Raw genomic sequence first — 25,517 nt, 5'->3', positions numbered from 1 at the left:
CCCCCACCACACACACACACACACACACACACACACACACACACACACACACACACACACTCAGACAAGAGATCCTGAGCCACGTAAGTAGCTATTAATACGGACCGTGGCGGATGCAGGCTTCTTGAGCGAGGGCTCGGGCCCGGGCACTGTGGGTGCCCCCCGTTTTTTCCGCACCAAGCCTCCTTCCACCAGCCCCCTCCCCCCCGCAGAATCCCCGCCGGGCCTCTCGCCTGCTTCTTTCCAAACTGTCAAGACCCCCCCTCCACCGTTGCTCCCCTTTCACTCCCTCCCAGAATTTCCGCCTTGGGCTCTGGAGAGAGAAAACAAGAGCCCCGGACCGGCATCACGGAGGATCGGCGAGGCGAGCCTTGCTTCGGGACTGGCCGAGAAGAGACAGAGAGAGCTCGCCAGCCAGAGCGGGACGAGACCTGCTCCGGAGGACCGGCCAGCGGGGCCTGGGCTGAGAAGCGGGGGCTGGAAGTCGGACAGCCTCCGGTCCCGACCCTTCCACCCCACGCTAGGGGTGTGTGCGGGCCCCGGGCTGAGAGTCCCGGAGGGGCCTCTGGAAGGCTCGCACCCGCCTCTTCCTGACTCGCTCCGGAGAGTTGAGGACAGCAGCAGAGGCGGCAGCTGCAGGAGCTAGAACTGGAAAAGCATGAGCCTCCTCTGACCCCGAGCTCTCCTTCTCCAGCGAGGACGCCCCGGGCTGCGCGCCCCACGAGCGGGTCGGCTCGCCAGGCTCGCCTCCAGGCGCCGCTTCGGAAGCAGCTTTTGTTGGCTGCGCCGTGCGCCCGCCCGCCAGTCTGCCTGTCCGTCTGTCCGCCCCCTCCCCCTCCCCCCCGCCGTGTGTCTGTCCGTCTGTCTGTCCGCCCGCCCCAAGTTCAATGCTCCCTCGATAGTTGGTGAAGCTTTTGAGAAGAGCCTTCGCTCGCTGGGAAAAGGTGAAGACGCCATCTACAGTTAAAACGTAGACAACTCTCCTCGCCTCCCCACGCCCCCCACCAAAAAAAAAAAAAAAAAAAAGAGGAGGAGGGGGACCTCCGGCTCCTGTATGCTGTGCCTGGAGTTGCAGAGCTCCGCAGGCTGCAGCTTTTTTGCCTTCCACGTTGGGGCTTGGACTTTTCTTCCTTCCTTCCTTTTTTGAAATCCGTTCCTCGGGCAGCCTGGACCCTGGGCCCGCTGAGCGCACGCCCTCGGACCCCGCCGCCCCGGTGCGATCCCGCCCTCCGGCTCCTGCCGCAGCTCGCGCTGGCTGAGCTCGCCCCGGAAAGCTCCCGCGAGCTCCCCAGAGGCGGCCGAGCGTTGCAGTTCGCCGCGTCCTGAAGCCGGCTACTTTGTTTCCCTCGCCCTGTACGTTCGGAAGCATTCAAACCAAAGCAAACCCAACAGCGTTCGAACGGCGGTTTCAGTTCATCGCCCGCAGCTGCGGCGGCGGCGGCGGCGGCGGCGGCGTTCCGAGCTGGGAACAAAAGGGGCCGCTCGCCGACCCGCCCGCCTGCGGAGAAAGTGCTCTCGGGACCGGCTCTCCCGGCGGCGGAGGTGCCCACCCTAGCCGCCTCTTTCTCTGCCCCTCGGCTCTCCTAACTCTTCCTGCACGCCAGCCCCCTCCCCTTCCCTCTCTTCTCCTCTCCTCTGCTCTCGCTCCCCCCTCCACCCCTTTTTAATCTCTAACACAAAGGCGCCTGCAGCCGGACTCGCCAGCGTTCGTAACCCGTCCCCACCGGGTTTTGTTGTTTGCGTGTGATCGCCACCCTCATGAACATACAAAGATCCACCCCGATCACAATCTCACGCTATGGGAGACCGCGGACCAAAACCCAGGATTTCGAAGAGCTGTCGTCCCTGAGGTCCACCGAGCCCAGCCAGAGCTTCAGCCCCAATCTCGGTTCCCCAAGCCCGCCGGAGGCTCCGAACTTGTCGCATTGCGTTTCCTGCATCGGGAAATATTTATTGCTGGAACCTCTGGAGGGAGACCACGTTTTTCGGGCTGTGCATCTGCACAGCGGGGAAGAGCTCGTGTGCAAGGTAAAACTCCCCCCTCGGCCCCCCAGACACCCTCTTGCTCCCGTGCCAGTTCCGCGGTTCTAGAGGAAGGAGAGCCGCACACTCCCGTCCCCGAACTCTCCGGCTGGGAGGAAATTCCCGGGTACCTATTTTAATTTTAGGATTGTATTATGATTTGAACGGAGGACGAGCTCAGAACTTTCCCGGCCACTTCAGACAATAGGGCAGGCTCTGTACCGGGGGCGTTCCAGGGAGAGACGTTCTGAGAATCAGGGAGCCCTGGGTAGGAAGAGAGGCCGGGGGGGACCATATGTCCACATTCTGGCAGGCTTTTATTGCAAAAGTGCGAGCGGACGTCTGCTGCAGGACGGATCCTGGGACGACCTCGCACCCCCCTCTTCGGGCTCTCGAATCCCCGCACCCCTCTCCCAGCCCCCACAGATGGAGGGAATCCCCTGCTCGTTTTAAGACAATGCTGGTAGAATCCCATTGAGTCAGAGCTGGAGGGGTCCTGGGCCGATACCGCTCATTTCGCAGATGGGGAAACTGTGGCACAGAACTGCAGAAGGTTTTCGCCAGAGGGTCTGGCTTGGTGCTTCCCTCCCTAGCAGTACGGGGTGGGGGGTGGGGGGAGGAAGCTTTGTTTGGAAGCAGGCTTGGAAAAGGAACCTGGAGGTCTGGCAGTCGGGTCGTCCGGGGCCCTCCCTCTTTCCCTCCTCGGCCCCTTTGTACAATGGGAGAGGGAGAAAATCCCAGGCGCACCTCGGTTTGGGAAGAGGCTGCCGCTGCCACCTGCACACTGCCTCCCGCCCTCCCTTTCTTCCCCTCTCAGCCCCCCTCCCCTTCCCTCCCCTGCCTTTACCAGTTCTGCCAATTCTCCCAGGCTCCCTTTAAGGTTTAAAGGGAAGTTAGTGCAAAGCATGGGCACAGCTGGGGGAAGAATGAACAGGTCTGGCTTGGAGCTTGGTGGAGAGGGAAGGCATCTGGGCTTTGGGGGGTTGACCCCAATAAGGCCTGAGAGAGAGAGAGAGAGTGTGTGTGTGTGTGTGTGTGTGTGTGTGTGTGTGTGTGTTTGTGTGTGTGTCCAGTAGTCCTGGAAAATCCAAAATCTGCAGAAATAGACTCAGCCTGGATTAACCTGCTCCCCGCAGTTGGCCAGCATCAGCATTTCATCCTCGTCCAGCCTTGGGTTTTTTTATTATTATTATTTTTAATAACTGCTGGGTTTGGAACTAGAACACGGGCTGGGCATTTAATGCTGGAAAGCTAGGGGAGACAGGCAATCCCTCCCCCATCCAGTGCTTACGGTAGCCTTTGGCAGCTTACAAAGGAGCTTTTGGGAGAATGGTTCCAGAAGGTACAATGACTATTAGCACGTCATGTTTTTTACAGCTGGGGAAACTGAGGTGCAAGGGCATAGGCCTTGGAAGGGGTAAAACCTGTTGGAACCTGACTCCCAAGTCACTGGCCATAGCGCTCCTGCTTTCTGGAAGGGTATTTGATTCCTGGGGATGTGGGGATTGGCGGCCCCTCCCTCCCCCCAGCTGGATGTGGAATGTTGAGGCAGGTTTTATTGCAGAGTTAGGATTTCCAGGCCTCCTCCCACCATCTTTGAGTCTCTAACCTCAGGGAAAAGATGGGGAATTTTGTATTATCTGGCTTAGGAGTGAGCCAGAGCCTTGACCCACCCCTTCTTCCCCCTTAGGGCCATTGATTTAGAGTTGCGAACTTAGAGGTCACAGAATCCTTAGAAGCCTTTCTAAGGCTTAAAGGATGTTGGGACCAAGCTCAGAGAGCGCTGTCCTGGGAGTCGAGACTCTGAGGCAGGGTCCAGAAGTCCTGGCCCTGTGGGCGAGCAGCACCTCTGAGATGCTGGGATCCCATGATGCTGGAGTTTCCAGCAGGCAGCCAGTCCCTGCCTCCTTCTGCTCCTTTTCCAAAGGGCCTTGTTCCTTTTTTCACCAGAATTAGGATGGCTTTGCTGAGTGCCGGCCTCCCAGGGAAAGTTCTGTGTGAGAGTCCTTTGTTTCAGACCAGAGCTGACCACGTTGCTGGCTCAAAGCTGGAAGGAGCCTTCATGATTCTCTAGCTCCCCCTTAAGTCCCCTCACCCCCCGCCCCTTTCTTTTAACAAATAAGGAAACTGAGGCCAGAGCCAGGAAAGTAGCTGCTTGCCTATGGTGACCGGAATAAATCCTGCCAGATCCTGGCAGTTGGGTCCCCGGGCCGGCCGGGCTCTGTCCACAGTAGCAGCCTTTTCTGCTCATCCTCTGAATCCAGTCATTCACCGCTGCCTGTGTAAACCTGTGCCCTGCCATTGGCCTGGGTTCTAACAATACACTCTGTCTGTGACTTGCTCAGCCTCCAGCACCCCCTCACCCATTCGCGGGCTCTTTAGCGCCCCCGTGAGGACAGGACTGGTATTACGGTCTGAGCCAAGGCTGGCTGGCACGTTTTCACCTTCTCCTACCTGCTTCCAGACAATGCTCCTTAGGCCCACGCAGGCTAAAGGCGGATGCCAGGCTGCTCCAGCCCGGGCTTTGAGAAGGATGCCAAGAGAAAAGCGGGAACTGGCTGGGAAAAGCAGCCCGGGGAGCCCGGGCTCCTTCAGGTCAGGCTGCTTTCTACCTGCTTCTCCTGCCTGGAGAACAAAAGCTGCTCCTATACAGGTCAGCTGATAGTCACAAAGGATGGGTAGAGCGCTGAGGATAATGGAGGTGGCGGCGGGGAGCGAGTCAATCAGCAACCCTCTTAAGAGGCAGGATCTGAAAGAGGAAGGAAGGGAATCAGCATTTATTCTGTGCCTGCTGTGTGCCAAGCACTTTGCAAATATTAGCTCATCTGATCTGCCTGGGACCCCCCGGGAAGCAGGTGCAATTTCTACCCTCATTTTACATTTGAGGAAACTGAGGCAAAGGATTTAAGTGACTCACCCAGGCTCACACAGCTAGTGAAAGTCTCAGGTCACATTTTAATTTTGTTCTTCCCGACTCCAAAGCCAGTCCTCTATCTAGTGCTTTACCTAATTACCTGGATTTGGGGTCAGAGAGTCTGGGTTGGATACCGGGCTTTGTAACTTGCTCCCTGTGTAACATTTGTTGGATCGCTAAATCTCTCTGGGCCTCAGTTCTCCATTCATAAGACAAGGAGTTACTCTAGATCGTATCTTCTGGTTGCAGATCTTTGATCTTTTAAGATCTCACCATCACAGAAAGTCATTTTGAGATCCCAAATGCAGATTCTTTTAAGGGTTTTTTCTGATATGTCATTTATCAGACAAATAGACTCATTTTAAACACTAGATGTAATTAAGGTGCTGGAAGAATAGTTAGTGTCTTTGTTTGGCAGGAGGTTTGTGTTTTCTCTCTCTCTCTCTCTCTTTTTTTTTTTTTTTTGATAGGGAATGCTGGGATTGCATTGAGGGACACTCAGTGTAGAAGTTGCCTTCCCTGTTACAGGCAGATGCTTAGTAGCCTGTCTTAGGAACAGTTCTCAAACCCCAAACTTTCTGACTCCCAAGTCCCAACCTCTAACCCTTATGGTATATATCTCTCTGGAAAGAGGCGATTAGATGTCAGATAATTCACCATTTATAAAGTATGGAGAGTGGAGAGAGGTCTGAATTTGGAATCCAGAGAAAGAAGGTCTGGTTTTAACTTAGGGGGGACCAGGATAGCACCTCCTTTGCTACATGCTAGGCACTTGGGGGTGATGCAGAGATAAGAAACAAACCAGCCCCTGCCCACAGGGAACTTACCTTGTGTTAAGTGAGAACAATAGCTCTCAGAAAGTTAAATATAAACCTGATTTAAAAAATACAGAAATGTCTGGTGGGAGAGCCTTAGCAACTGGTATGATAAGGTTTCCCTTCCTGTAGGAGGTGGCGGCTCAGCTGAGCCTTTAAGTATAAGCCAGGGATTCCGAGAGGCAGAGGTTAAAAAAATAAAAATAAAAATTCGGTTAGTCACATGGCCTGGAATGCTTTGAGTACAGGGAAGAGACTTGAGATGACTTCTTAGGATCCTTCCTCTGCTACATCCGTGACCCTGTGACTTCCCTCCTCCCCGGGACCTTAGGTTCTGTCTCTATAAAATGAATGGGTAGATTCCCACCCACTCATTTTGAGTGAAATGGCCTGGCTGATCCCTCTGGGGCTCCAGCATTTAGGGAGATGTCATCCATCACTCTCTACGATGAAGGTCCCCAAATGAAGAAACCAGACTTACCAAGTGCTGGCCAGGTTTCCTCCTTGGGGAATAAAGGAGGATTGATTGGCAATGCAAACCCATAAATGGAGTTATTTCCTCTAATAAAAATTTGGCTCTTTTGCTTTTTATGAGACGGAAGGAGCTGCTCTGTTTTTTGAGACAGTCTGCCATTTTAGACAACGACCCCTTTCCTCCTCCCTCCTCCTCCTCCTCCTCCTCCTCCCTTTCCTGCTGGACTAGCCCATGCTTCCATCTTTGATTTTAGGAAATCTATCTCCTGCCAGGAGGGATTCCTTCCCTGAGGAGGAAAAACAATAGGCTGCATCGGCCTTGTCAGATGAAAGGAAGCAGCAAAGGAGGGTGGAACGAACAGTTGGGAGACGAGGCTGAGGGCTGCCTGCCAAGGTCACTCTCCCTCCATGCTCCAGTTGCTTTTTGACCTCATCCAATTCCACAAACATTGATCAAGCATTTACTCTCATAACCAGAGCCGACGCGTAATCTCATAGGTTTACAGACGACTTCACTTATTAATTATCTCTTTGAATCCTGTGAGGTGGAGGCTGTTATTATCATCTCGATTTTACAAATGAAGCAATTGAGGCTCTGAAAGGCCCGAGCCAGGGAAGATCTGAAAAAGGGTGGCCAGGGGGAGTCAAACCCAGATTTTCCTGGCTCTCTGCTAGATCAGAGGATTCAAGGGTAAATCCTATAAGCCGTTTCCTTATTTGATCTTTGATTTTCATCTTGATAAAATGAGGGGTTTCTTCATTAGAACTGGAAGAGACTCTAAGAACCATGGAATCTATCTCCTTTATGCTACACATGAGATAACAGGCTCACAGGGGGTTAAGTGACTTCCTCAGTCACCCCCTAAGGAGCAGAGTCTGAACTGGAGCCCCTGTTCTGCAACTCTGGGGACAGCCAGCTTTTCTATTGTCCTTGGCTGTTTGTTGACCGAGTGGTTCAGATCCTGGAAAGCCCCAATGCCTATGCTCTAAGGCTCCTTCCAGCTCTAGCTTTAAATAGTCAGTACAGTGGAGAGAACCCTGCATTTGCAGTCAAAAAGCCTGCTTCTAATACTACATCTGTTACTGGGTCACAGTAACACTTTATAAGCCTCGGTTTCCTCATCTGTCAAATAAGGAAGAATTAAGTTGTGATCTCTATGATCATTTTGCTGCTAAATTTATGATCCTATATTCTTCTCATCCAGCCCCTTTATCTGAGCTCTAGAGAAGGAAACTGGAGAGAATAATAACTGGCCTTAGAACACATGGTTATTAAGGGTAGTCTTCTGCTGCTCAAATTTAGTGCATTTTCTACTACTCCATCTCATATTCAAAGGCTCCACATTAGCTCTCTACTTCTAGAAAAAACATCTCTGAAAATCACTTTAATTAAAAAAAAATTAAAAAACAACCTTCCTTTAAGAAGTAGATAGTAAATTGTAGTCAAATACATTTAGAGATGTCAAACAGGAAAATGCCGGCCCCACATTTGCTATTCTCTAACACGCCCTCTGTTGCTGGCTGGTTACGTCTGCGCAGAGCTGGGAGTCTTCCCCGAGAAATCTGTGAGGCTTCCCCCAGTTTCAGCTGCCCCTTTCTGGGTGTTCCCATTGACTCAGGCATTTCCTAACCTTAATTGCCCCGGCCTCTGAGGGCAGAGCTCTGAGGTCAGCACTTGACAGTCTCCCTGTGTGATTTGTGGTTGTGGGAGAGATGTCGATGTGCTGTTCATTCTTAAATTCTCGGTGGCAGCCGTGGTGGCTGGGTGGCTTTCAGGAGAGAGATTTATTAGAGCTCGTCCACCCGCAGTCAGAACGTGCCTTATCGCTTATCCACTAGCAGGGTGAGTGGGCTCAGAGCCTCAGTTTGACCTTGAATCTAATCATGATTTTTCCATTTTATTTACCTATGTGACCATGAAAATCACCTCTTAGGGAGCCTCAGTTTCCTCACCTGAAAAATGAGTGGATTGGTTGGACTTAACGGTCCCTTCCAGCTATAAATCTATGATCTTATAACCCAGGATGAAATCCTGGCTCGGATCTTTACTTCCTGTGTTACCTCACGCATGGCCCACTTAGTTTCCCCATATTAAAAATGAGGGTTTGGGACCAGATTCTGCCTTTCAGATTTCTCCTACTCTGAATCTGTAGACTTAAGATCCACACTCTTAGGAAATAACCTGAAAATGCTCTGGGATTCTCCCTTAGTCTTAAGCAGGAACTCAGAGCCGATGACTGTGCTCGGTAGCTAATAGACTTGCCGAGTCCCGAATGGATGTTAATTGATAATATGAAGTGCATTGTTTAGAGAAGGAGCCAGGCTGCTTTCTAAGTAACGGTTCCGCCCACACTTTGTGTCTGCCTCTCTCTCTTTCACAAGCTCTCGCATGAATGACATCGCTAACCTTCATTCCTGGCCATGTTTTTCAGTCACATGGTGAATCCAAGGACTTGCAGACAATAGACTGGATTTCCACCACGTTTCCGAGCCTGGGTCCCCGTTAGACGGGGTTTCGATTCCTCCTGCTTTGGGAGCGTTGGATCAGCTCACAAACACCTGGGGTTTATCAACCAGTAAGAACTGGAGACCTAGGAAATCACGCTACTGGGGTTTCATTAAGGCGATCGGGCCTGAAATTCTCTGCTCTCCTGTCTCTCTACTTTTTGAGATCCCACCCATATTTCAGCACCCAGCTTCAAGGATACCTCCTCATGAAGCCTTTTGCCATCCCCCGCTCCCTAAAAATAAACGACATTGATTTCTCGGGTCTCGGAACTCTTATAGCTCTTTGTATGTCTCAGACATATTCTCCTGTGGATTCTAGTTATTTCTACTTAGGTTTTCCTCCCCTGCTAGACTGAAACAACTCCTGGGCTTTACCCATTTCCCGAACCCCTCCATATCTAGCTCAGGGCATTGGATGAGGGAGCCGCCGTCTAGCTGTTTTAAGGAAATGAATTGGCTAGAAAATGTAAACGGGTCTAAGAGATGCAAGATCATAGTTGTAGTCTTGATCCTCATCCTTAATTCAAAGTGAATTTGACCCAGTTATTTCTCTTCTTCTCTGGGTTCTGGTTTCATCCTTTATGAAATGAGGGGGTCAGACTACATCTTGGTATGCCATCCAATGCCAACATTCTCCATATCTGTGAGGTGCCATTCAGTGCCAACATCTTCCATATCTGTGATGTGCCATTCAGTGCCAATATCCTTCATATCTGTGATGTGCCATCCAGTGCCAACATCCTCCATATCTGTGATGTGCCATTCAATGCCAAAATCCTCCATATCTGTGATGTGCCATCCAGTGCCAATATTCTCCATATCTGTGATGTGCCATCCAGTGCCAACATCCTCCATATCTGTGATGTGCCATTCAGTGCCAACATCCTCCATATCTGTGATGTGCCATTCAGTGCCAACATCCTCCATATCTGTGATGTACCATCCAATGCCAACATTCTCTATTTGGTTTAGTGTTTGCCAAGGTTGTTCCTAGTTAGAACATTTTCATTCTGAAGTCCTTCCCCACTCTTATGTTGTGTGTCCAAAGGTTCCTCTTAGCTCTAACATTCTGTTTTATCTTGTCAGGTCTCTCCTCAGCTTTGATATTCCATATTGTAAGGTTCTTTCCTCTGTTCTCCTTTCAAGTTTTCCCATTTCAGCTCAGATATTCTATAGTATATTCCCTCTTTCCTTCCTTCATCTCTCTTTCCCTTTTCTCTCCCTCTCACCCTTCTGTTTCTCTCTCTCTCTCTCCTTTTCTTTCTCCCTTTTTCTCCCTTTCCCCCTCCCTCTCCCTCATTTGAAAAAAATTACATTTTATTTTTAAACAAAATTTATCCATTAATGTTGAGGGTTGAATTAGAATTGAAGGGGAAAAAAAGGAAAAAAAGCAAAACAATCTGTGATATACATTTTATACAGAAGAGAGAAGAGGGAGAAGCTAGGTTATAAGGAGGGGGAAAAGGTATTCACCCATCCATATCCACACAAGGTGAAGGAAAGATAATCTGAGGAGCAGGTTCAGGACTCTTGGCTAATCTTGGTGTGGGCATTCACTAGGTACAGTTACCCTTGCAGAGTTAGGGGCACAGAATCCCTGCCACCTGAGAAATTCGCATAAGATTCTTTGGCTCTGTCTGACTTTTTTCTTTTTATTTTATGTTTTTTTTTTTTTTACAGTAATTTGTTATAAAATTTGGGTTGAGTATTTGGTCATAGGCTCTGTGATATGTGATGGCTTTCATATGTTTATGATATATTCTCCAAAGATCCTTCTGGCCTGTCAACTTCTGTTCTATATTTTAAGGACCCTCCCTCAGGGCTGATATTTTGTGTGGTAGAATCATTCCTGACCTGACACTTTTCCTCTTGACTGTATTTACTCCAAGCCAGGCCTTGACCCTCTGCTCTCCTGCTTCTGCCTCTCCTAGGTGTTTGATGTAAGCTGCTATCAGGAGTCTCTGGCTCCCTGCTTCTGCCTACCTGCTCACAACAATATCAACCAAATCACCGAAATCCTTCTCGGGGAGACCAAGGCGTATGTTTTCTTTGAACGGAGCTATGGGGACATGCATTCCTTCGTGCGAACCTGCAAGAAGCTAAAGGAGGAGGAAGCGGCCAAACTGTTCTACCAGATCGCATCTGCCGTAGCTCACTGTCACGATGGGGGACTGGTCCTTCGGGACCTCAAGCTTCGAAAATTTATCTTCAAGGACGAGGAAAGGTAAGGCTCTCTCTGCTCCCTCATTCCTCACCATCATGTCCCAGTGGGCAAGTGCTTCTTTAAAGGAGATGTCATGGAGATGTGTGTGTTCAGGGTGTATTCCCTGAGAGGCAGCTAGAGAGTATAGTGGATAGAGGACTGGTCTTCCTAGACTTGGATTTAAATCTTACCTCAGACCATTAGCAGCTAGATGAAGTTTCCTTCCTTCTCTTTAAAAGAAAGGGGTTCAGTTCAATGACTTCTCGGGTTCCTGCCAACTCTAAATTTATGTATCCATGAAGACAGGGTAATCATAATTTTTAAAAAATGGCTCTGGGAGACCATCAGTATAAATACTGGCAGGATTTCAACAAAAACCTAAAAGGTAAGAAAACCGAAAGCACGCGCATCCTTTGTCAATCTCTTTGTAATTAGATAATAGCAATTGAAGTAGGGATAGGGGCCAGATGTGTGATTCCATGGGTACAGGGAGTACATCTACTATAAACCTTCAAAAGGAGGTGAATGCATTGAGACTAAAAGTGGGCCTGCTTTGCTACAGCTAATGAATAGCGGAATATGGATTTGAAAGCAGGTCCTGGGAGATGAAATCCTAGGATTTTGCTGTTCTTCCGGTTTCCTCTCTTCAGATTCAAATCTTCCTGTTCTCTCTTTTTAGTTAGCACATCTGGTCATCTCCAATTCTGTCCCTAAATATTTATGGGACCTTGGCCAAAGCTTTCTTTTCTTTGTATCTTACTTTCCTTACTGATGAAACAAGGAGGTTGGACTAGATGTCTTGGAGGCTGTCATTCAATTCTCAAGTAAAATGACATGTGACTGTCCTGGCGCTCAGCAGGACTCACACTTCACCCCTATTTCTTCTTCCAAAATTAAAAAAAAAATGTTTAACTGGTTGAAAAATCATAGAATTAACAGAAGAGGTGATATAGGTCAGAATAGCAAGGAATAAGTACTTTAGAGATGACACAATCCAAGTATTCCTCACCTTGTTGGTTTCCTGGATCCCTTCTCAGAATGATAATTCCAAATGCACACAAAAAAATATAGAATTTGACAAATCAGCCAACTATATTGTAATAACTATAAAATTATTTTTTAAAAAACAAGTTTATGGACTCCAAATTTAAAATCCTTGATTTAATCCAATATCCTCATTTTGAAGTGAGAGAACCTGCTTCCTAAAGATAGGAGGTAATTTGCTCAAGAGCCTAGATGCTCTAACCCTTGGTACTGGGGATTTTAATCCCAAAATCTAGCTCCAAAAAAGCAATCAATCAAGAATTATTTGTTAAGTCAGGCACACTACCTTTAGAATGGAAGCTTGAATCCTTTCTCTGGCTTTCTCTGTGAAGGAAAGGTCTGAAATTCTGTTCTTTGTTGTGAGATCTTGGGCTCTTTCTGCTTCTTTATACAGCAACACACCTGGGTTTGGGTCCTCATTCCATGACCTTTGATAAATCACATGAGGCTGTAGTTGTCAGGCCTTCGGATCCCTCCTAAGTCATGATACCCATTGATGTGGGTTTGAGTGTCTGGATATGTTGAGGGATGTACCTGCCTGCCTGAAATAGGCTTTGGAAGGAGATCGGAGAGATGTCGGAAAGGGGCAGGCTGTGGCTGTGTTCATGAGCTCATTAGTGCTTTTGGAATTTCTGGAGGTCTAAGTAAGCTTCTCCCTTCATTTTCCCAATGGGAATGAAGCAAGATTTTATACTCTGAGGATTGGGATACTATAGACATGAAGGTGATGAGAGATTCTCTGCAGCCTCAGCACAAGTGAATAGTGAAGCAGCATCTGGCATCTAGGCTTTGGATCAGTTCCATATTTTGGGGGGGAAATAAAGACTGGGTTTCATGCTCTACCTTCTTGGTTCCTACAGCCAGGCAGGTACCGAGAGTTCTGGAGTAATGGGTAGGGTGATTCCGTAGTAGGGGCCATGGTGAAGTGGACTCAAAAAGTCATGATGAGACAGATATTTGGGGAAATGTGAGATTGTGAGATTCATTTGTGAAAATGTGAGAAGTTACCGTGACTTGGTTGTTGTATGGAGCACCTGATCTGGAAAATCACTTGACTTCTTGGACTACCAGCACAGATGTGGTCTGGGGGGTGGAACCAAGGGATAATCCTAGGATTTTTGATTGCATTGTTCAGTAAGGAGCCTTCTAGCTGAGGTGTGCTGGGCTTAGTGGGTCTACAAAGGACCCGAGATAAGATTGAACTTGAAAGTCTTATCCCTCAAAGGGATCCTCTGCACTCTCCCACCCAATAGAGGAGAAAGCAGATCTTCAGAGAGGTCCTGGGTGGGGAGGAGGAGATGGGACCTTTAAGGTCAGCTGGCCCATCTTCTCCAGGCGAGGGACCAACAAAGATGAAAGCCCTCGGTCGCGTGGCTCTCGGTGCTTGAGTAGGAGGACGTCTCGGATCTTGCCGCGTGTGCCCTTTCCGTGGCGGGCTCCGAGCTGGGCCCTCGCCTTTCACTGGTGCCAGAAATTGAGACCGAGGAGATCTGCTGGATGGGGAGTAGCTGGCTTATGTCCTGACGGGGAAGACAATGTAAACACAGGAAGGAGTGACAAAGATAAACATACTCACTTATGCATGCAGTCTGGATCTTTCTCTCACTCTCCTCCTCTTCCACCCACCCCCAACACCCTGCCCGGCCCTCCGGGGAATCCTTGTACTAGGGTGTCCCTGGGGTGGCAGCTTCTCCTGATTCATCCCTCCTCCAGAAAGAGGTACACACTGTTCATTGTCCCAGAATTGTAGAGCGCAGCGCTATCCTGGAAAGCACCCTCTGGCCATAGCAGATCCCACTTGGGAGGAAGCTTCAGAAGATAGAACGTCAGAGCCTGGATGGGGAGGGCCCTTGGCGTATAAAATCAGCGGAGGTGGGCAGAAACCTGGAACGTGGGATGTCAGACCTTAGGAATCGCAGAAAAGCCTTAAAGAGGACCCAGGTTAGTGTATGGAGTCAGTAGCATTGCAGACCCCTGAGGAGGTCGTTCTCCTTTATGTCTGGATCATACAGAGACTGCCTGCTATTGGGGTTTTGGTTGAGGGGCCAGGGGCAATGGGCCCAGCTGGAGCAAGGGGAGACCAACCAGAGGCTGGGGATCAGTCAAATGGCCCCTCAGGTTGTTTTATTTATCCCTGCTCTCCCCCCTAAACTTGGGCATCGAGAGGGAGACTTGAGTTGGCGGTCGGTAGTGACTTGAGAAGACACCACTTAACTGAAGAACGCTGTATATTTTCCCCTCGTGGTGTAGCCCTGGACCCCAGCAAAACTCAATAACTATTTCATGTCATTGCCTCGGCCCATGTGGGTCAAACATCTGGCCGGCTTCCTTCTGCCGGCCAAGTGTAGGCCAGTGTGTTCTGCTGAAAGGAGGAAAGAGCTTGGAGTCGGCAATCTGGGTACTGGATGGGACCCTGCTTTAATTAGAAAGCTATAGAGACAGAGAGGGGAGGGAGGAGGAAGGGAGAGGGAGCAGCTAGGTGGTCCTGTCGATAGAAGGTCAGGCCTAGAGTCAGAAAAACCTGAGTTCAAATTCAGCCTCAGGTACTTACTAGCCGTGTGACCCTGGGCAAGCCAATGACTCTCTATATGCTTCAGTTTTCTCAACTATAAAATGATGATAACAATAGTACCTGTCTGCCAGAGTTGTGGCAACGGTCAGATGATACAATAATTGTAAAGAGGGTATAAATGTTAGTTATTATTATTATCATTATTATAAATCTAGATGATAGATAGTGGAGATAGAGATAGGCAGATAGGATAGGTAGGTAGATAGATGGATGAATAGATAGATGATAGATAGATAGACAGAAGGATGGGTGAATAGGTAGGTAGACAGATGGACAGATGGACAGATAGAAAGATAGAAGGATAGATGGATAGATAGGTAGGGAGATGGATGGATGGATAAGTAGATAGAAGATAGATGGATGGATAGATAAATAAGTAGATAGATAGAATAGGTAGGGAAGATAGGGAGTAAGGGAGGGAGGTAGAGAGAGAGAGAGAGAGAGAGAGAGAGAGAGAGAGAGAGAGAGAGAGAGAAAAGAGAAAGAGACAATAGATTACATAGATTTTAGGGAGAGAGATGAAAACTAGCTAGCTAGGTTTATGGATAGATGGAAGGATGGATTGCTGAATGAATGGGTAGATAAAGCTATCATTTTTTTAAAGCACTTATTCTGGGCCAGGCTCTGTGCTGTGTATTGGAGATAAAAATGCAAGCAAAAGAAAATCTAGTTTTTGCCCTCTAGTATTCTAATGGGGAAGATGATATAAGAACAGACTATGAGAAGGTCAGGAGGCCAGAAGTGGAGAAGTCCAGATGATGATGAGGGGAGCCCAGAGAGAAAATTAGTTCAGACACTTTTTCATTGAAGGCTCCAGAGGGAAAGAGAAGGTGGAGGCCTCTTCCAGGGAAAACAAACTGCTGGTTCCCCTCTGAATCAGACCCTCTACTAGTCTGAAGGAGCTGTGGAGGCTGAATTTGGAGAAGAAAAGGCTCAGGGGAAAACAGTGTTTTCTTAAAATATCTGAATGGATATTATACAGAGTAGAGATGGAAAGGGATCATGCACTTGATGAGCTCCTACTATGTGACAGTCACTAAATTAAGTACTTTATAAATATCTAATGCTCCTCACAATGACCCTGGGAGATCGATTCTGGTTTTATCCTTATTTTTCAGATGAGGAAACTGAGGTAGAAAAAAAAATAAAGTGACTTGCCCAGGGTCACATAGCTAGGAATATCTGAGTCCAGATAAAGTCAGTGATCTATTACTAGGTCATCTAACTACCTGAAGAGAGACTAGACTTGTTCTGTTCTTGTGGGAGAGACCCAGGAGCAAAGAGGCTGGGGAAACCCGCTGACAGTGAGACTTCCTCGGCAGTGGAAGCAGCTACCTTGGAGGATGGAGGTTCCCTGTGCCGGGGCGTCTTTGAGCGGGGGCCGGATGACCACTCGGCGGGGATCCCCTTGGCACAAGACTTGATGGCTGTGGAAGCTGCTTCCAGCTTTCAAATTCTGTGATTCTGGGCCTACTGGGAAAATAATATCTGACAATGACAAAATGCTTTAAAGTCCAAAGCTCTTTGCAGGTATTATCTTGTTTCAGCCTCACATCAAGACGGGAATGGGTCACACGGGACAGTTTTGTTATCATCTCCTTTGTACAGATGAGAGAACTAGGCCTTAGCCTTGCCCAGTCACACAGCTAGTTTGTTTGGGAGGTGAGATTTTGAATTTAGGTCTCTTCTGCTTCTGGTCTAGTATTTTTTCCCTATTCAGTACTGGCATCCTAATCTTGATCTCTTTTCCAGGCAACTGATGGCAGTGGATAGAGCACCAGGTCTGGGATCAGGAAGGTCTGAATTCAAATCCAGCCTCAGACACTTTTTGTCTGATTGTGTGATTCTGATCTTGTTACTTAACCTTGTTTGCCTCAGTTTCCTCATCTGTAAAATGGAATTAGCTAATATCACCTCGATTGTGTGAGGCTCAAAAGAGCTAGTAATTACAAAGAGCTTAGCATCATAGTAGGTGCATAGAAATGTGAGCTATTGTTATTTACTGATATTTTTCCCAGGAGCCTCCTGGTGCTCTCCGAGTGGGGGCTTACTAAGTCTTTGTTGAAATGAGTGTAATGGGAAATATCCCCTTCCTGGGGGCCCGCTGCTTCATCAGTCCAGTGCAAATGACATCTCAATTCCTCCCTTCTTCCCTCCAGTGTGCATGCTAGCATAAGAGATGAGGCAGGACATGAGAGATGAAATAGGGCTCTTAACAGGTGTGTCAAACAGTCAGGGAGCTGCTTCATGACTGGGTTTTGGATGAATGCATGGATAGATGAATAATTCACTTATTGGTTGCTTAGCGTCATAATGTTGGAAGCAGACTGATACATTGACCAGGCCGGGACCCTCCATCCGTGTGTGAGGCCATTGTCATGTCAGGCTTCTCTCTGGCATCTAGGCCGGGACCCTCCATCCATGTGTGAGGCCATTGTCATGTCAGGCTTCTCTCTGGCATCTAGGCCAGGACCCTCCATCCATGTGTGAGGCCATTGTCACGTCAGGCCTTTCTCCGGTGTCTAGGCCGGGACCCTCCATCCATGTGTGAGGCCATTGTCACGTCAGGCCTTTCTCCGGTATCTAGGCCGGGACCCTCCATCCATGTGTGAGGCCATTGTGACATCAGGCTTTTTTCCGGTGTCTAGGCCAGGACCCTCCATCCATGTGTGAGGCCATTGACATCAGGCCTTTCTCCAGTGTCTAGGCCGGGACCCTCCATTCATGTGTGAGGCCATTGTCACATCAGGCCTTTCTCCGGTGTCTAGGCCGGGACCCTCCATCCATGTGTCAAGCCATTGTGACATTAGGCTTTTTTCCGGTGTCTAGGCCGGGACCCTCCATCCATGTGTGAGGCCATTGACATCAGGCCTTTCTCCAGTGTCTAGGCCGGGACCCTCCATTCATGTGTCAGGCCATTGTCACATCAGGCCTTTCTCCGGTGTCTAGGCCGGGACCCTCCATCCATGTGTCAAGCCATTGTGACATTAGGCTTTTTTCCGGTGTCTAGGCCGGGACCCTCCATCCATGTGTGAGGCCATTGACATCAGGCCTTTCTCCAGTGTCTAGGCCGGAACCCTCCATTCATGTGTGAGGCCATTGTGACATCAGGCCTTTCTTGGTATCTAGGCTGGGACCCTCCATCCATGTGTGAGGCCCTCATACATTGCTGAAAAACTGCCTTCCACACTCTTGTGTAATAGCTCTAAGAACGGAGAAGGCCCTCCTTCATATGACAGCCACCCATCATTTTGTTGGAGAATTATCTCTAAGAAGGTTGGGTTTTTTGTTTCCCTCTTATGTTGCTCTCCTACCTGTCTCCATGTAAAATCTCTGCATCCCAGGGTGGGTAGGAACCTCTAAGTCTATCTCTCCCAACTTGAACCCCCTCCTCCATCGGACTGGTCAGCCAGACCGAAGACGAGGAACAGCCTTTTGATGTAGGACATCTCTGATCCCTGGAAATTGTTTTTATGTTTTCCCATCGAATTTGCATGTTTGTAATTCCTTCTTCCCCCTGCCACTGCCTCTGGTTCTCTCTTCTGGCACCGAACAGGACAAGGGTAATTCCTTTTAATCCTGCCCTCTGATGCTAATCTCCCTCCTTTAAAGAACCTCTTTGATTTCTTAAAGACAATGATCACATCCCTCACAAAGGGGAGCACTCCCATTACAGTGGGAGGAGTTCTGGGTTTGGAGTCAAATCCTCATTCTGTGCCTTGCTATCTACGTGACTTCAGGCAAGTTTTCTGATTTGTTAGATGAGGAAGGTGGTCTCTTTTTATCTCTAAGTCCTCCATTCCCATGATCCCTATTAACCATCCCCAGCTCCTTCCTCCATTCTGTCCATGGCATGCTATTGGATCCCTTCTCCATCTGGATCTTGCTTTTCCAAATGAATACCCCCTTCTGTGGGGGTCTTATTTAGGGGGGACACTTCAATTCCTTTTCAGAAAACTGAAATCATGTTAGTAAAGTGGAATGCTAGCATTGGAGTCAAGGACATGGGTTCAAAGTCTTAAGTCTTTTCCCTGTGGGAATTGGGAAAATCAGTCTCTCTCTCTGGGTCTCAGTTTCCTTTTTTGAAAATGAGAAGTCGGACTGTATGATCATTCAGGAACCTCCTCATTTTAATATGATCTTGGGTCTTTTCTGCCATCCCTAGATGCAGATATTTTCTAGGTCTCCTCTGCTGTGTTCCAAGATCTGTTCCAGCATTGAATTCTGTGTTCTAGAAGGTCCCATCTGGCTCTGCCATTCTACGTTGTATATTATCCCTCTCGTTGACCTGAAAAGTCCTTCAAGGCCGGGGCTGTGTTTTGCCATTTTCCGGTCTCTCCGGCGCTCGGCGTAGCCGTGTCTGTCACAACGTACGTGCTTGATAAATACTCCTCATCTCTTCCCCCTGTGACATTCTGCCTTCTTAGGTTCTCTCAGCTCAGATGTTCCGGGTTTCAAGGTCCCATCTGGCCCCAGATCTTAGAGCGTCCGAACTTGGATCCTCCGTTCTGAACATCTGAAAATTTATATTCAGAGGAGTCTCTCTCGATGTTGTTTTGTCTAATACCTGCCTAGGGAGAATCTGCGAGTGACATCTGTTCCTAGTGACCCTAATACTCAGCACTATATATAGAGCCCGCAGTGGCTAAGGCTGTCTTTGCATCCAGGCTAACGTGGAAAAGTGGAGACGGCGGGGAAGACGGGCCGGTGAAAGAGCCAGGGCCCTGCCTGTCTCGTAAGGGGCTCGGCCTGTGCCCCAAACCCCGATTTTCCATATGAAGCCATCAGGGACCTTCTCGGGGATTGCTCCAAAAGTTGTTTTTTTTTTTTTTTGGGGGGGGTGCAATGTATCAGAAAGCAGGTGTCTCAGTAGCTACCAACTGTCATGCGGTGTGGGCCAGCCTGGACAAGAGCCTCCTTGGCATGGGCACTTGGCACTTGGCATTAATGTCGGGAAAGCCCACACCAGAGAACCCCCTAGAACTGGCTTTTGGGCCACCCCCACATTCTCTTTTAGCATATGTCTACTTTCTTCTGGTCCCTAGAAGACCAGTTACAAGGCTCATTGGTCTTTTGAGAGACTGCCTGCCCTTAGTCAGGGCCTGACTTCCCGTCCTGACATTGCCGGTGCAGCTGTCACATTTCCTCTTGGGAGGATCGGTTTCCTGATCTGTAAAATGGGAATGATAATATCTATATTCTAAGGCAAACAACTGGTTACCTGAATGAACATTAGGACTTCAATAACACCAAATATTGTTTAAGCTCTCCCATGCTGAAGGATCTGTGAACAATTTAGCACCTAATTTGCCACATACTGTGTCACTGCCAAGCACTAAAAAAACTCCAGGGCTGATCACCTGCTGTGTAGTATATAGACCCACCCTCTGTCACTAGCTTGCTGAATGACCTTAGATAAGTCACAGACTCTCTGGAACTCCATTTCCTCATCTGTAAAATCCAGGTCAGTTCAATTCAAATGATTTTACGCAGAGAGGAAATGCAAATATGGCAAGATGCTACCTGCCCCCTGGAGATAATATTCTAATCCATCATAGAATCAATTACTGAACATCAGTCTGGGAATGATAAATATCAATCAGTATTATTCAGGGTTAACTATGGGCAAGGAATTGGAGAAAAGTCCTTCTGGACTGGACCAGAATCTCATAGGAATAGGAGTCTAGGATTGGAAGGTTCCTGCCTCAGTATCCCCTCCCAGTCCATCCTCCCCAATTTGTCAGATGAGAGAAGTGAGACCCTGGTCACAGAGACAGGATTTATGCCCATGTGCTCTTACCACCTTCTCCCCCTGCTCTCCCTCGCCCCTTAGGACCATCCATCTTCAACAGGAAAGATTTCCCAGATGAGGGAGGTCAAGTTCATTGTTCAGAGTCACATAGACAGTCAGTGACAAAGCCAGGAGAAGCTGGCTGATAGGTGGTCATCAGGGTTTACTGAAGAAGGAACTCTCTTCCTCCAGAGGAAGCTCCTTGCACTTTCAGACAGCTTTGATCTTGGTCTGAGCACAACGATTCCCGATCTACCGAGTGCTCATTCTAGCAGGCTCCCTGGGAAGAGGAAGCGAGAGGTCAGTCCGCCGTGATCTCCCGGGGATGGTGCCATGTTTGTTCTTTTTCTAGGTATCCACCGATCATCCCTTGCGCAACACGCATCAGGATGTTGCCAGGAATATGTCAAGTTCATTGACCTCTAGTTTGTAGACTCGTTTCTTCCTCTTAGTTTTCTTCTTAAAAATAAATATTCCTATTTTTGTTCTCTAGCCCCTTTCCCATTATCTTCATTTTTCAAAACCCAAAGACCACCGTGCTATCCTAAGCAAAGATAAATGCATCAGGGATACGACAATCACAGTGTGTTGTGAGACCTGAGGGGGAAGGTCACGATTAACAGTGGGGGTGCGGAGCACTTGTCAAGGAAGAGGCCATATTGGAATTGGGCCAACATGATTTGACAGGAGCTCAAGAGTCAGAGATGGGGGAAGGGAAGTCCAAGGGGACCCAAGGTAGGAAATGGTAGGCACTCACGGGAGGTGCCCGAGGATTTGTTTTGATCAAAGATTGCACAAATGGTGGAAAATAGTGTGAAATAAGGTTGGGACAAGAGAGTCTCATGCTCTAGCCTGGGGGATCAGAATTTTATTTGAGGGACAGTAAAGAGGCTCTGAAGGAAGAAATTCAAGCAAGGGGTACATTGGGAAGTCTTGTCTGTTGGTCCTGGGAAAGAGAGAGAACAACAGAGAGAGAGGAGGGCCAGGAAACCGGGAGGAGGCCATGAAAGTGGTGAGAAGGCAAAGTGGCGCATACAAGGGGTGCTGGGCTTGGCAGAGGAGTTCAAACCCTAGTTCAGGTGCATGAGCAAGTCACTGAGCCTCAGTTTCCTATTTATCAAATCAGACCAATAATACTTGTAGCCCTCAGGGCATAGTGTTACATGGATCAAATGCTTGAATGCATTGGGCCACTCATCATCAGAGTTGAAATGGGTATAAAGTGAGTGGTTTGGACTGTGTTCAAGCATCCCAAATCCTTTTAAGTCCTGACATTTCTGTGTCTGAGTTGGGAAAGGAACACTGTTTCTTGGTCTGTATGTCATCAGGTCACTGATCAGATTCAGGTCCCCTGAAATCCTGGCCTTGGCTGTTATTACAAAAGGGGTGCTAGGTGCATCAATCAATCAGTCACCAACATTTATTAGGCACCCACTGTGTCAGACACAGCTATTTGCTGTGATATAGATGACATATATTCTCAATGAGAATATGTGTCTCTTTTTATATAAGAATATGAGAATTATAAGAATTATTTTATAGAAGAATATATATGTGTGTGTGTATATATATATATATATCTCACTTATTTTATATAATCCTCTTTTAACAGAGGATGAATACCCTGAGACATTAGGAAGGAGTGAGATTATTTCTGTGTACTGATGCTTCTCTTAGTTCCCAGAGTCACAGAAGCTCACCCTGGGAAGGAGCTGCCCAACTTCATGCCCAAAATAAGAATCCCCCTCTCCAATATTCCTCTTAGGGATTATTCAGATTATACTTGGACCCCTTGAGAGATGATAAACTTTCTACCTACCCAGGCAGCCATTCAATAGTTTTTTTGTTTTTTGTTTTTTTTTAATATTTTTTTTTCCTTGAACAAAAATCTGCCTCTTTGGTACTTCCATTTTTCTTAGCTCTGCTCCGTTGGATCAAACAGAACAAGACAAATCCTTCTTTTTCACAATAGTTCTAATGTTTCTGAAAGACAAAGATCTCACTTCCCCAGCACCCCTCCCCCAGTTTTCTGTTCTGTAAGCTAAATAAGCATCTCCACTTCCTTGTAAAATCTCTCCACAATAGTTGCTCCTGGTGGGAGTGCTTAGTATAAATTTATCCTGCCACTCTCTCTGGAGGACAGTCCCTCACTCAGGGATTGTTTGTAACATCTGCAGGGTTAGAAACATGCAGGTTGCCAGTTAAATTCTTGGTTTTCTTCAAAGATCATCTCAGCCACTATCTTCTGCTTGAGACCTTTTTTCATCCCTCCCAGTTGCTAGTCTTCTACCTGCTTTCTTCTCCACCCCAGAGTGGAAGAGATACATTTTATTTACTTTGTATAGATTTACATGTATACATATTGTATTTTTCTCTAAGCTGCTTGAGGGCTGGGACTAATTCATATTTGTTATTGTATCCTTGGTGCCTAAAAAAGTATCTGCTAAAAAGCAGGTACTTAAGAAGGGCTTGACAATTAATTGATTGAGGGAAGAATTTCTGAGAGGCAACATGGTGACAAAAGACAGGATAACTGTGTAACAGTCTAGGACACAGAAGACCTGCATGGACCATTTTCTTCAGCTGTGGGACCTTAGCCATATCACTAGACTCAGTTTCCTCTCCTGTTAGGTGGGGCTGTTAGAACTCCCACTATCTTTTTCTCAGGATTATTGAAAGAAGAGTAATGTAAAATATTTATTAAAAAATGATGGCTGCCCAGTGATGGAACAAACTGTTTTAAAGGTAGTGAGTCCCTCATCACTGCAGTTATGCAAGCAGAATCTTGATGAGTACTTGGCAGAGCTGTTGTGGACAGGATTCCAGTTTCACATAGTAGGGCCTGTTGAGTATTATTATTATTAGACTCTGAACTTCTGCCAAACACTGGTCCCAGGGCTCCCTCACTGGACTGTCACTAAAGAAAGAGCCCTTGACTCTCTGATCCTTCAGATAGCCTGGTAACTCTCTGGCCTCGGGGGAAAGGGACTAGTCTGTGAAGCTTTTGTCAGGGGAGACTCCTCCTCCTCATTTAGAAGTTGTGGACTGCTCCCTCTGGACTCTGTGTGGGGAGGTCAGTCATTGGCACAGACTGTCCCTAGCTCTTTAACTCTCCAAAGTGAATCAGCTGGGAAGGGGAGGAACAGGAGAAAGGAGGTGTGTCCTAAGGCTGCAGCCAGGTGGAAGACGAAGCTTCCCAGAGATCCAGTTCCTGGCTGCCACCCTCACCTGTGGGAAACCCGCTGCAGTCTACAAAGCCTCATCTTAGCCGGTCGCCTCCACGCTCTGGAGATGGAGGCAGAGAGTGTCAGACAGGAACATTTAATCTTCTCCTGTTTATCAGGCAGAGGCTGAGTTTGGGGGGACCCAAAGAGGAGCAAAATAAAAGTAGTCCCTGTATCCCCATTTATGGGTGAGGAAAGGTCAAGGAAAGGCTCTTAGGACCACAGACCTCAAACTTGAGTGACCTTTTGACAGAGTCTCGTCCAACCAACCCATTTTACAGGGAAGATGAGTGACTTGTTCACAGTCACAAAGTTGGTGAGCCTCGAGGGGGACTTTGAACCCAGGTGTCCTGATACCAGAAGCAGAGCTGTTTCTATAGCGTGTGGAAGATGACATCCAAAGTCACTGAGTCACCTTGAATCCAGGCCCTTTAACTCTCAGCCCATGCTTCTCCCTCCTCAATATTAGTCCTCAGCATTACCCGGCCAGTTGTTACCACCAGTGGTTTTTATAGGTGTTTAAAATTTGCAATACACTTCATGTGTGGCGTCTCACTTTATCCCTGAGGCAGCCCTCTGTGGCAGGTCCCGAATCCGTATTATCCGTATTTTACCCATGAGCTAGAGGCAGCAACATGGAAGACGTTTAAGATCAGGAAGATCTGAGTTCAAATGCAGCCTCAGACACTCACTGGTTTTGCAGCTCTCCAAGCGCAGAAGAGGTGGAGAAAGTGCCGCTCTTTAGTTCTAGAGCGCTTCCTCTCCCAAGGTGGCCCCGTGATGGGAGCCCAGCAGCACCCGGGCTCATCCTGAAGGTCCTTCTTTGCCCTGTTCCCTCCTAACCCCTGAAGCATGGCTGTGTGCCCGGTGTTCAGCAGCCCCGGTGTTCCTGGTTTCAGGAACCTGTGTCAGACCCAGAGGATTCATGTCCAGTTCTGGCCTAGAGAGCGTCCGAGATCGCTTTCCAATCTGACTCCGAGACTTCCCTTCCCTTAGCTCACAACAAGTAGGGGAAGAAGCAGACCCATGAATTACGACCCATTACGTGATGTCCAGATCTGGAAAATCCTTGAATTGAAATCTGAAAGTTTGTTCTTCTTGTTGTTTTATGATGAATTGATAGAGATTTTGTACTTCTGGCCTGACCCTTCTACATTATAGATGAGGAAGTTGAGGGACTTGCCCAAGGTCACACAGATCAAATGCATCTGAGGCTGGATTCAAATTCAAATCCCATTCCTCTGACTCCAGAGCTATCACTTTGTTTCCCTACTCGAATATATTAAGGAGAACATAGCTCCTGTCTTCACATCTTCTCTAAGTCACTGGGTTCTCTCTACTTGATGCCTTTCTTCACAGGATTCTTTTTTCTTCCCTAGAGTTTAACTCTTCTGTAACTGCCTCCTAGCTCTCAGATCCTCAGCAAGGGGCCCTTTTACTTCTAGACTGTACCTCTCTCCCAGGGTTCCAGCTGTGCTAGTTCAGCTACATTCTGCCCTGCATTGAGCATCACTGGAGCACTGTCTAGTTCTGACTCTAACCTTCTTGTCTTTGACTCCATTTCCCCATCTGTAAAATGGAGTAATAATCACATCTCTGTGTTCCATTCCAGCTCGGGGACGCTAGCATCCTCTGAGCCCCTCCGCCGTATCCCAAGAACCCTGGCAGTCGGAGGTCACCTTCCGCCCCCCACCCTGTAAATGGAGCTTCGCTGGGATCACACGGGTGATGGAGAGAGAGAACAGACACTTGCTTTTTCTCTTCAGACAGATTTTATCAAATAATGAAATTCTTGTCGTTCTTGTAATAGACCTTGGCCCCTCTCTGACAGAGCAGGGGATTACCCAGGTGCCTAGGGGGAAGCAGCCAGAATTTCAACAGCATTTGTCCACCCTATGGCTTATCAGAATGGGGGCCCCGCGCGGGCCCTCCGTGACCATCGGGTCTCCC

General features: G+C 48.0%; 1 protein-coding gene across 1 annotated transcript in view; it reads left to right on the top strand.

Annotated features, from left to right (window-relative positions):
* Positions 1–1,743: 1,743 nt before the first annotated feature.
* The window catches only part of TRIB2 (tribbles pseudokinase 2), a 38,081-nt gene continuing 14,307 nt past the window's right edge, over positions 1,744–25,517 (top strand). Inside the window, exons 1-2 of the mRNA XM_051974126.1 lie at positions 1,744–2,028; positions 10,665–10,957. Of these exons, the coding sequence (XP_051830086.1) occupies positions 1,759–2,028; positions 10,665–10,957 (563 nt within the window). The 5' untranslated portion in view covers positions 1,744–1,758. The remainder of the gene's footprint in view (positions 2,029–10,664; positions 10,958–25,517) is intronic.

Source organism: Antechinus flavipes, chromosome 2 (genome assembly GCF_016432865.1).
Source record: "Antechinus flavipes isolate AdamAnt ecotype Samford, QLD, Australia chromosome 2, AdamAnt_v2, whole genome shotgun sequence".
Classification (NCBI taxonomy): Eukaryota; Metazoa; Chordata; class Mammalia; order Dasyuromorphia; family Dasyuridae; genus Antechinus; species Antechinus flavipes.
Note: the sequence above shows the minus strand (reverse complement) of the source record. Positions and strands in the feature narration are given on the sequence as shown.